At 54.3% G+C, this 10,521-nt stretch overlaps 1 protein-coding gene and 1 long non-coding RNA gene across 3 annotated transcripts in view; one reads left to right on the forward strand and one right to left on the reverse strand.

Moving 5' to 3' along the window:
• The window catches only part of ACSF2 (acyl-CoA synthetase family member 2), a 38,186-nt gene extending 29,471 nt beyond the window's left edge, over positions 1-8,715 (forward strand). The window contains exons 11-16 of the mRNA XM_054221492.1: positions 5,405-5,512; positions 5,658-5,809; positions 6,270-6,411; positions 7,730-7,840; positions 7,964-8,032; positions 8,120-8,715. Coding sequence (XP_054077467.1) covers positions 5,405-5,512; positions 5,658-5,809; positions 6,270-6,411; positions 7,730-7,840; positions 7,964-8,032; positions 8,120-8,170 — 633 coding nt within the window. The 3' untranslated portion in view covers positions 8,171-8,715. The remainder of the gene's footprint in view (positions 1-5,404; positions 5,513-5,657; positions 5,810-6,269; positions 6,412-7,729; positions 7,841-7,963; positions 8,033-8,119) is intronic.
• A 57-nt stretch (positions 8,716-8,772) lies between these two features.
• On the reverse strand, positions 8,773-10,428 carry LOC128917866 (uncharacterized). Of its 2 annotated transcripts, none has more exons than XR_008469396.1 (3): positions 9,927-10,428; positions 9,599-9,664; positions 8,773-9,203 (listed from the first exon to the last, which is right to left on the reverse strand). It is a non-coding gene; the product is annotated as an uncharacterized LOC128917866 (long non-coding RNA). The 2 variants fall into 2 exon arrangements; XR_008469395.1 differs by having other exon boundaries at positions 9,599-9,667.
• Positions 10,429-10,521: the final 93 nt, after the last annotated feature.

The raw sequence follows: 10,521 nt of genomic DNA on the forward strand, positions 1-10,521 counted from the left end.
GGTCTCCCCTCTTCCAAGCAGTACGTGAGAAATCCCCAGCTTTCAGTGATGCGCAAGTATCTCATCAGCGACAGTGGCATCTGGGGCTCTGACCTCAGACCAAATTATCGTTTCCATTTGACATGCTTGAAGGGTACCCTTCACTGTGGGGCCCAGGCTGCGTGTTGAGCTGGAGGAGGAGGTGGTGGTGGGTACACCTCCTTCCTTCTGATGGTTTTCTTCCACTGTAGCATGGCCTCCACCCATTGATACTTTTCCAGTTTGGCTCTCCATTGATGTCCACCCACCCTTCCCTTCTGTCTGATCCCAGCAGCTGCTGCATGATGCTCTTGGCCTCTCCCCTGAAGCTCACCCAGCCCTTGCTGCCTCTCCCCAGCCCTGCCGTGTCCACCCTGTGAGGCACCGGGCACCCCCCAGGAGCCCGCTGCTCTGCCCAGGGCTGCTGTCCTGTCTGCAGCTCTCGCAGGCTCTGAAGAAGAGTGGAGCTTTCTTCCCTTGCAGGACACAACTGATCCATGCAAGACTTTACACTTTCCCAAATGTTCCCCAGGCAGGAGTCCTCACCATTCTCAAAATGGAAAATTGGCTCCACAGAGTGACAACTTCCCTGCTTGTCCTTGGCCAAAGTGAGACTTCCCTATCCCACCTCATTCTTGGAGAAGACCTGATGGGTAGGTAGTTTCAGTAGCTGCAGAAGCTACTACAGGAAGGTGCTGTGAGAACACATAAAATGCAGCGTGGAAGCAACAAGATCCTGGACTTCCAGCCATGTCTTTGGTGGGAGCTGAGCTCTCCAAATCGGTGGGGATGTTACCTTTGCCCCTAGGTTTTGCCGAGTTTCCTTCTCCAGCAGCTTTGAGCATTCTGATACCCACAAGCCAGTGGTTTTCTACCTTTGCAAGACACTTTGTTTCTGCACGTTTCCACACTTTTTCCTTTTAATTGCACTTTTCCTAACTGCCTTGGCACCCAGCACCAGGGAGGATGGAGTTAATGACATACCGAAGACCTTTTATTGAGCTGTGGATAAACCAGCAAGTAACTGCACACGCCTTTGCTGGTTGCCACCGGGCAGTGCTTCTGACATGCTGGCAGGACTGGGGAAATACTTGCAAGCCTCAAGACTTCTGCTCAGCCTGAAAAGAAGAGAGGCAGCTTTAACTCCAGACCGCGAGGAGCAGCTTGTCCTGCCTGTACAATAACAGGAGGTTAATTCTCAGCGGCAGCCTTCTGGCCCGGGCAAGCTGGGTTGCCATTTTTGCAGTGGTCTCCTCTTGAGGCAAAGCCATTGCATGCTACAACACAAAGACGGTGCTTTGGGCACCGTGGGATGTTTTTGGGAACTTTTTTAAAGCCCCATCCAAACTGGGACTGTCTGGCAGCTCTCCGGGTGGGGAGAAATGCCAACAGGGTGGCCACCCTTGGAGGTTTGTCCTACAAGACCTGCTTGTTTGTGTCCTGACGTTTTTGACACAAAGATGGTACTGTTGCTGGGGAAGGAAATGAAATCTCGGTATGACATAGGCTGGACATGATCAGAAGTTGGGTTGTTTTTTTTTTCAGCAGCGAAGTTGACCTGGAGGTTCAGGAATATTCCAATACAATTTGGGGTAGCTCCAAAGCAAGGAGACACATGTCACCAGAGGACAGCAAAACTCAGGGTGATGTTGGTAGAGAGCAGCTGAATGAGGGAAGTTCGTTGCTCAGTTGAGAACAATTTGGAGCTGGCTGTGAAGGGAAGGGCTGGGGTTGACTTTGGTGGAGATATCTGAGGCAGGCAACACACTCAGCACGGGCTTAGGGATAATTGGATCCATCCGGCATGTTACACTGAGAGGGGTTCAAAGGGCCTCTTAGAGGTCCCTTAGCACATCTCTCAGGTTGCCAGTCTGCTTTCTGTTGTTCATTACGCCCTCTTTGAAGTCTGAAAATCCCTATTATTTCATGGTCAATTTACTGCTTTTTTCCGAGGCCAATATTGTCTTCAGCGAAGCTCAGTTTCTGTAGGTTTTAGTTTGGTGGTTCAAGCCCTGCCATCATCCTCCAGCGTGGCATAACCAGAGGGTGGTGACGAGGGCGCCAAGATCCTCCCTGAGCATCATTCAGGTCCAAGGGGGGGTTTCCTCCAAGGATCTCATGCCCTCCTGCAGCCCGGACCTTCTGCTCCAGTCCCACCCAGTATAACCCCACTCGGGATACTGGTCATCATGAAGCCAGCCTTTTCATCGCAGCCTTTCAGCAGCAGTTGAACGCAGAGGGAAGTGGGTGTTTTTATTGCCGCTGAACGCTGGGGAAAACTGAGAAGCAGAGGGCTGATGTGACTCATTCCAAGTTTTGCAGTAAATAAGCAGCACGGTTGGGAAAAACCCAGGGTCTTCAGAGTCTCCGCTCTCCCCACCAGATCAGTCTGCCTCCCAAATGTTTACTAAAGAGACTGGAGTCTGATTGTTTTTACTTTATTTTTAATTTTTAGACGCTTCCTTCTTCAGGCTGTTTTGCCTGTTCCGCAGTGGCCAGTGTTTAAACAGCGCTAGCAGGAAATGTTTTTGAAATGTGCTTTAAAAAACACAGTTCTGCTAAGATGTTCTTTTTATTCCCATTTTAGACAGAGGCTTAGGGTTCACAAAGAATGAATCTCTTGTCGGTAGGAGTCAGTTAGGTGGCAGTTTGTTTTAGAGCTGTCCTTGTCATTGTTGAAGGAAGGACTGATCTGCGTGCTGGGAGTTGGGGGGGTCGCTTGTGGTCCTCACAGTAAAAAAAAGCTTTACAGTCAATTATATTCTGCATTCTTGTAGCTCCTCTCAAAGCCAAGGGTCCGAGCTGGACTCCTGGCTTCTGAAAAGCTTTGCTTTGACACAAGATATAGCTCCAGTGGAAATTATGGAGCTGATGCAGAAATTATTGGGTGAGGTTTTCTGGACTGAATTATGATGACAGATGACAAGGCTAGATGATGTTAAGTGTCCCTTTGGGTCTTGAAAACTATGAATCTTCGTGGATATCTCCAAGCTTAAATTGGTACATGGCGTTTTGTGGAAGCGTTGTTTCATCTCGTGCATCACGAGCCGTGGCTGGGCTGGGACGATGGAGGCGTTGGAGGATGCTCCACGCGTCAGATGGGGGACGGGAAGGACAGCAGCACTGGAACAAGGGCTTGCTCCAGCCACTGCTTCGGGCACGTAGGTGGGGAAAACACTATCCCAGGAGAGACATGCTATCTTGGGAAGGTCAGGAGCAACATCCTGGTGTCTGGCTGCAGAGAGCGGTGTGGGCAGGCTTGGAGGGGAAGGCAGCTATCAGGAGCAGATTGAAGGCTGGAGGTTCAGACCTGCGTTGTTCTCTGGGCCGAGTCGGCAAGCCCGTTACTGAGGGTGTGAGGGTGTTTATAGGGACAAGCTCCCGGCCAAGGCACGGACAGCCGGTGCTTGGGGTACACGGCACGCTGCCAGGCATCTAGAGGAGCCTGGGGAGCCACAGCACCCGCAGCATCGTCCTGCCAGGGAGCTGCCTGCTGCTGTGTCCAATTAAACTGCTGGAGCGACCCGGAGAGGCAGAAAGGGTTGACTCAGGGCTTGGCTGGGATCCTGGGACCAACACTGCAATTCATCCAGCGGAGTAAAACAAAAAAACAAAGGCGCCGGGATTTTTAATAAGTGTTTAAGATCTTGGATTTGTCTCTCGTCAGTCATTTGATCCAGCCACAGGACTCGTATTAGTGGGTGGGAGAGAAATCCTGTCTGAGCATTAGACGCTGTAGGTTTCCACCCCGGCTGGGAAGCTATCATTGTGTCTGGTAGGAGAAGCCTATTTACAGGCGCTCCCTGTGGGACGCCTGGCTCCTAGCAGAGCAGTTTGCACCAGATGGTCCCTGCAGCATCCTGGAGACGATCTCCTCCAAATTCCTGGCTAAGAGGAGGCTCCCGCAAATCTCCAGCTCTGATTCACGCTGACCCTGGTGCAGTCAAACAAGAGCATCAGCCGTTACGACAGACTGTGCCCAACGTGAGATCCTTCAGGAGCCCCAAGCAGCAGAAAGCGCCAAGTGCTCCCACTGGTATTACATATAGCTCATTTGGGATACACGCACGTTTTTTCAGGATGCCTCATCACAGTCCTTTGCAAAGTCCCTTGTTAATTTTGGGCGCAGTGCTTGGAGTTCGGTGAGCACCATGCAGAAGCCCTGACCGTGCAGCCAGCGGTGGAGCCCTGGGCATTTGCTCTGAAGGCACGACCCAGGTGTGGGTGCCAAGGCTGTAGGAAGATGGTGGGGCCCTGTTGCAATTCGGTGGGCCAGAGCTGCTCATGTGTCAGTCTGGAGATGTGGAGGAGAAAGGAGCAAACAGCATCAGCCCTTTCCCAGCCGTGCTCTGCCAGCGAAGCAGCCATCAGTGACATTAGCGGGTGGGAGAGGAACCCTGCCTGATGACACACGATGTCCTGAGCGGGTTAGAGAGACCAGAGCAGTGGCTCAGCATGTCCCACCGCTGAAACACAGCTCCCAAGAGCTGGAGGTGAAGCAACAATTCCAGCAATGGTGCTGTTGGTGCAGCTCAGAGCTGCCCACAGCAGCTCCTGCCCGGCTCCTGCTGTCTCGGCAGGCCACTGAGTTGTGCATAAAGAGCTGGAATTTTCCTCCGAGGAGAAGTGACCTTCAGCTGAGGTGACTCAGAGCCTGCCGTTGGGATTAGCGGTGAGGGAGGTTTAGCAGCGAGAAGCTTTTGTCCTGCTGTGAGGCTTTCGGTCTGTAAGTGCAGCTGCGCCGGGCATCATGCAGCCTCGTGATGCCTTTCCAAGGGTTACAGGAGCTGATGTCTGCACAAAAGGATGTGGAGCAAGCGGCCATGCTACGGGACATGCAGTCTCCCACAGGAGCCCACTGCTGGCTCCAGGCTTTTTCCAAAGCGATGTCCGATGTGCTCTGAGCTGTAGAAGATGAACTCAGCACCTTGCGTAGATGGCTGTAAGGGCACCAAGGCAACATCAGTGTCTGGCAGAGATGGTAGGGAGTCAACAGGACAGGGCTTGGAGAGACATAGGTTAAAAAAGAGGAGGGTGAACCCTGGGGTCCTCCAAGACAAGTAGTTGGGGTGTGAAAAGTACAGGACACCCAAAGTGTTGTGAGTGGTGGGGGTCTGGAGCACAGCGATGGAGGTGAGGAAGGCCAGGGCAGGCAGGTGCAGTGCTGCTTTAGCTCCTGGCTCTCCAGGACTCTGGCAGGAGTGTCTGGAGAGCTTCATCCATGGGCCAGGAGAGCCGAATGCTTGCTTGTCACCTGAGTGACTTGTGAGAACATCCTCCTCCTGCCCCAGTCTCCCCCGTGCTTATCAATAGCTTCACCTTTCCCATGCCTGGAGCTGTACAGTCCTTTTTCCCCTCTAGGCACGTATCTTCTCTTGTGTTGCAGGTTGCCTATGGGACCACAGAAAACAGCCCTGTCACCTTCATGGGATTCCCCAATGACAGCATCACCAGAAAAACTGAGACAGTGGGATGCATCTTCCCCCACACGGAGGTGACCATGACCCTCCCCACCTGCTCCAGGTCCTCTGCCTGCAGCAGACTTCGGACAGTCCTCCCTGTTTCGTGCTGGAGTCGGGGCAGGCCATCATGTTTGGCTCAGACGTCCCCTCCTAAGCCCTTCTTCTCTTGAATTGCAGGCAAAAATTGAGGATCCAGAAACAGGGCAGCCTGTGCCTCTGAACACTCCTGGGGAGCTTCAGATCCGCGGCTACTGCGTCATGCTGGGCTACTGGGACGACCCTGCCAAGACGAGAGAAGTGCTCACTGCTGAGAAGTGGTACAAGACGGGGTGAGTCTGGAAACAGCCCTGCTCCTCCCGGTCTGTCCTGCTGGATGGGGACAGGTATGTACAGGAGCACCTTGGCTGAGATTTCCAAAGTAGGGGAAACTGGCCCAATTTAGCCCTCCGATCTCTCTGTGAAAGTTCGGAACAGCTTTTAGCACAGAGCCCTCGGTGCCCAGTGCCCCTGGAGGCGGGGATGGTCACCTCGCTACGGGTGCGGTGGAGGTGCTGTGGGGGTACACAGCAAGGGCAGGAATCGCCTCCCCCCCGAGCCCTGATGTTTGTGTGGATGCTGCCGGTGGCAGTGTCTGTATCAGGAGCTCTCTGATTTCATCCATGTGTTCAGGTGGCGTCTCAGCCGTTACCCTCCGGATACCCTGACCTGGCCTCCAGACCAGGCTGGGTGGGAGCATCAGCCGTTCTTCCACCCAGCTGGGACAGGACTAGGAGTGTGGTGTTGTTGCAGGGACCTTGCAAGCCTGGATGAACACGGCTACTGCAAAATTATAGGCCGTTGCAAGGACATGATTATTCGAGGAGGAGAGAACATCTACCCAGCGGAACTCGAGCAGTTTCTCCACACCCATCCCAAGGTTGAGGAGGTCCAGGTGAGCAGGGGGAGGTGAGGTGAGCAAGCAGCCATGGTTCCTGTGGTGGGAAACCTGTACACAAAGCTGCTGGGACTGCTCCTTGGAACCTGGTTGTCTTCCTGTGTTTTCAGCATCTCCCTTTGTGTAATACTGGTTGGCAAGCGGGAGAGAAAGGCTCATGGCATGGAAGGGGCAGGCAGAGCTCCTGGCATGGGGCACATCGGTTCGGACAATCCCCTCATGCACCAGCTTCACGTCTGCAAAGTAGTGACTGTCATTCTTCTTCAGTTGTTAAACTGCCTGTCCACTTTCATAGCTCTCTGAAATTCTTACTTGGAAAGCAGTCTGGAAGGAAAAGCTTTTACTGATAATTAATTACTAAACTCCTAAATCTAAAAAGACTCCTCCAGCAAGTCCCTGGAGGTGAGGAGTCAGACTTGGTTTCACCCCTTCACAAGACAGCGATGATTTGCAGCATTGAGCAGCTGCTCCCAATCTGCCGGGATTGTTCTCCTCCAGGTTTTGTGCCAGACAAGTTTCCCCATAAATAAACCGGTTATTTAGTCAGTGTTGTGCCTGTGCCAGGCTAGCATCTCTCCCTGGAACAGCCCCAGTGCAGATGGGTTGCAAACCAGCCCTGTTTATGTAGTTTCTAGGGCTTTATGTCACTGCTCTGGACTCAAAAGGATCAACGTGTCTGTAGGATTTCGATATACTGGTTCAAGGCGGGGAATGACAGTAGGACTCTTGTGAAATGGTGTGAGCAAACTTTAGAGAGAGATCAGGCTTGGGAAGCCCGTCTCCTGGTGTCACGGGCAATGGTTCGCTAAGACTTGCCATTATAAGGGTTTCAAGTAATCCGTTAATTCCACTTCATCCCTCTCCTGCTGTTTCATCGGGAGATCCCAAAGCACTTGAAGCAGCCTCCCATGTCTCCCTGCTGGTCGTGAAACCTGTTGCCCCATTTTTGGGGGAAGCAGAGGCACACAGAGGGATGACAGGTCCACGTTGCAGCTATGGTGAGCTGCTGCCCGGCTGGTCTGACTCAGCCCTCGCTCCAGTGATTTTGCAAAACCAAAGGAAGACGCTGGTGTCTGGGCACCCAGCCTGCTCTGCCGCCTTTCCTCTGGTGGGGAAGTCCTTCCAGGAGGGTTCCATGTCGTGTAGAAAGCACTGGTGGGATGGTCAGGCAGCCTAGGCTACCTGCACGCAGTCCCACGCCACCACTCCAGCATCCCGTGGCGTGGGTCAGGGCTCGCGCTGTGGGCCAGCAGACATACCCTGTGGGAGGAGAAGGATATCCCCAGGGGTCACACCATCTGTCTGTCCCAACCAGGTGGTTGGTGTGAAGGATTCGCGGATGGGAGAAGAGATCTGCGCCTGCATCCGAGTGAGGGCTGGGCAGAACTGCACCGAGGAAGAGATTAAAGCTTTCTGCAAAGGGAAGGTGGGTCTCCCACTCTGCCCAGTAGTTCAGTCCCTGACAGACCAGTACACCCAGTGGGTAGTGCCAGCTGGGCTGGCTACGCTATTCTGGCAGGTTGTGTAGTGCTTGGTTTTCTCTTCCCAGATCTCCCATTTCAAGATCCCACGTTACGTTGTGTTTGTGAGTCAATACCCGCTCACCGTCTCAGGCAAGGTAAGAGGGGCTGGGGCAGAGCAGGAGCCTCCTGTCCCATCTCCCGTCTGAGTCTCTCCTCCTCCTCCTCTCTGCACTTTATTCCAGATTCAGAAATACAAGTTAAGGGAGCAGATGGAGAAGCACCTTCAGCTCTGAGCTTGGGAAGGCAGAGCGAAAAAACAGGATAAATCAGCCCCACTTCAGCCAGCTTTGCGTCAGCTTTTCACCTGTGCCTTGGGCTGCGCAGTGGAGACCTTCTCTTCCCGACATCAGGCTGATGGCACTTCTAGTTAATAAAACAGAGCTCCTTTTTTTCCCCAGTTGGGTTTGTTTCTTTGCCAACAGAAATACTGCGGTGTGAGGAAAGGATGCTTATTTCTGGAGTTCTCTCCTGTTACTGAAAGACCTTATGAAGGCTTTAAAATCTTGCATCTCTGAGTAATTTGGCTGCAGCCATTTCAGAGGACTTTGCGGGCCTGAACAGATGCTGGTAGATATTTTACTGATATTTTAAGTCATAACAGCCTGGCCTGGCTTCCAAAGGTAGGTGAATGCCTCCTCTGCTTGGTTGTTGCTGGGACTCCCAGGTCACATAACCCAGTTGATGAACTTGAAATGAGGGGCAGGGGCTTTAGAAAATGAGTCTTTGCATGGGAAGGGGCTCCCGAAAGCCGGCTGGAAAAGCTTGCTCTGTTCCCACACCTCCCCAGGCCTTTTTACCCCCAAAGAAACTTCTCCAAGGTAGACTTGGCATCATTTATTTTATTGTTTTGGACAAGACAGTAAAGATTTAGCAGAAATACCAAAGTTCCTGTCCCAGCGGCAGTGTGAAGCAGAACATATCCGGGACAGCGTTTTACGGGAGTTGGTATCTCCCAACCATGAAACACCACGCCAAGAAGTGGAAGAGCAGAGCTCCTCTTCCTTCCCGGCAGCAGTCTCCCACCCCAGCTGGGATGCAGATAACTCTCACCGACCTCCCGCCCGTCTCCTTCCTTCCTAAGCAGGGCTGGTGGCTGGGCCCCCGCCTCCGCGCTGGGGCGTCCTCCGGTGGCTGGGGGAAACGGTGCAATGAGGAGGGAGGTCAAGCGTCGGTGAGATCTTGATCCCGGATCTCCCAGCTGGACTGTGGGCTCTACCCATGGAAGCAGACCGAACGGACAACAAGCCCGGTCTTCATGTCTGCTTTCTGGAAGAGAATCAAATGGGATGGTTCGTGTCAGACCCTTCCCCTCGATGTCTCTGCTGCGAGTTCCTCCACCGTTCCCAAACTGCTCCTGGGACTGCTGTCTCCGGCTTCACCTCTGCCCACCCCAAGCAACCCTCGGGTCTCCTCCCTGCCCTGCTTTTAGGACCCTTATGAACCTTCGTTCCCAGAAGACGAACTGTTACCTCCATTACAGTGACTGAGGGACACAGTGCAGCTCTAGGTCTGATGTCTAGGGAAGGACACTTTACCTTCCTTTGCTTCCCACAGCATTGGCCCAGGTGTGGGACAGGCTTGCAGCAAGAGGAGCTTCTCCTCTGGTTCCCGTCCGATACCTCCACCCTTTGCACAGACCCCGGAGCGCCCTGTGTACTCACCGTCATTGGGGGGTTGCTGGTAAGAAATGAAGGTGGGGTCAGCCCTGGCTTGTGTGGGTGGACAACCTGCTGAGAAACACAGCGAGCACTGGTCACAGCCAGCACAGGGCAGGTACTGGCCCCCGTCACCCCATCACTGCTGCCACAGCTCCCAGGAGCGGTGCTGGGTCTGAGCCCCAGCAGAGCCGGGGTGCCCGGGAAGCTTCCCCTGCCATCCCCATCCCTTTCCCAGGGGCACATCCAGCCCTTGCCGCCCAGGCCACCTCCTGAGGTGTCCTATAGGCATCCCACCCCCTGGGACGTCGCAGCTCCATCTGCAAATACTCACAGGAGAGGAAAAGATGACCCTTGTGGCTGGCAGCATGGCCTCGGTGGGTGCATGGGGCTGCAGGCAGAGCTCTAGGGCTTCTGCCCTTCCCCGTGCCCTGGCCCCGCTCTTATAGCCCTTGCTGCCAGATGGGAAACTCCCGGTGTCCGGGGGTGTCTTCCCAGGGATGGGGGGTTACGTCAGGGATGGGTTACTCTGAACTACTCACTCCTGGCCTGGAAACAGGAATCTGCGGCCACAGCCTTTGTCACAGGCATTTCTCACTTCTCCGTGTCTATTAATAGCGCAAATTAAGAAAGAAAATGCCTGGGACCGTTAGGGCTGGGTTTGCACAACCCTGCGTGAAGTCGGGCCATGGCTCGCTCGCAGAAAGGGCTGAGCAGCCCCTGAACCGGGAAACCCTCCTCCGGCCCCGGGGGGAGCGGGGACACGTCCCGGGGGGGGTGCCCGAGCCTCGTCGCGTGGCCGGGACGGCCCCGCGGGCGGACACCGGCCCCGCCGCCCCCAGCTGCCATCGTGCCCCGCACAACCCCGGCCGGGAGCAAACGGCTCTGCCCCCACCCCCCGCCCTCCGCACCGGCGGGGGGCGACAGGG

This window comes from Rissa tridactyla, chromosome 15, assembly GCF_028500815.1.
Source record: "Rissa tridactyla isolate bRisTri1 chromosome 15, bRisTri1.patW.cur.20221130, whole genome shotgun sequence".
Taxonomy (NCBI): domain Eukaryota; kingdom Metazoa; phylum Chordata; class Aves; order Charadriiformes; family Laridae; genus Rissa; species Rissa tridactyla.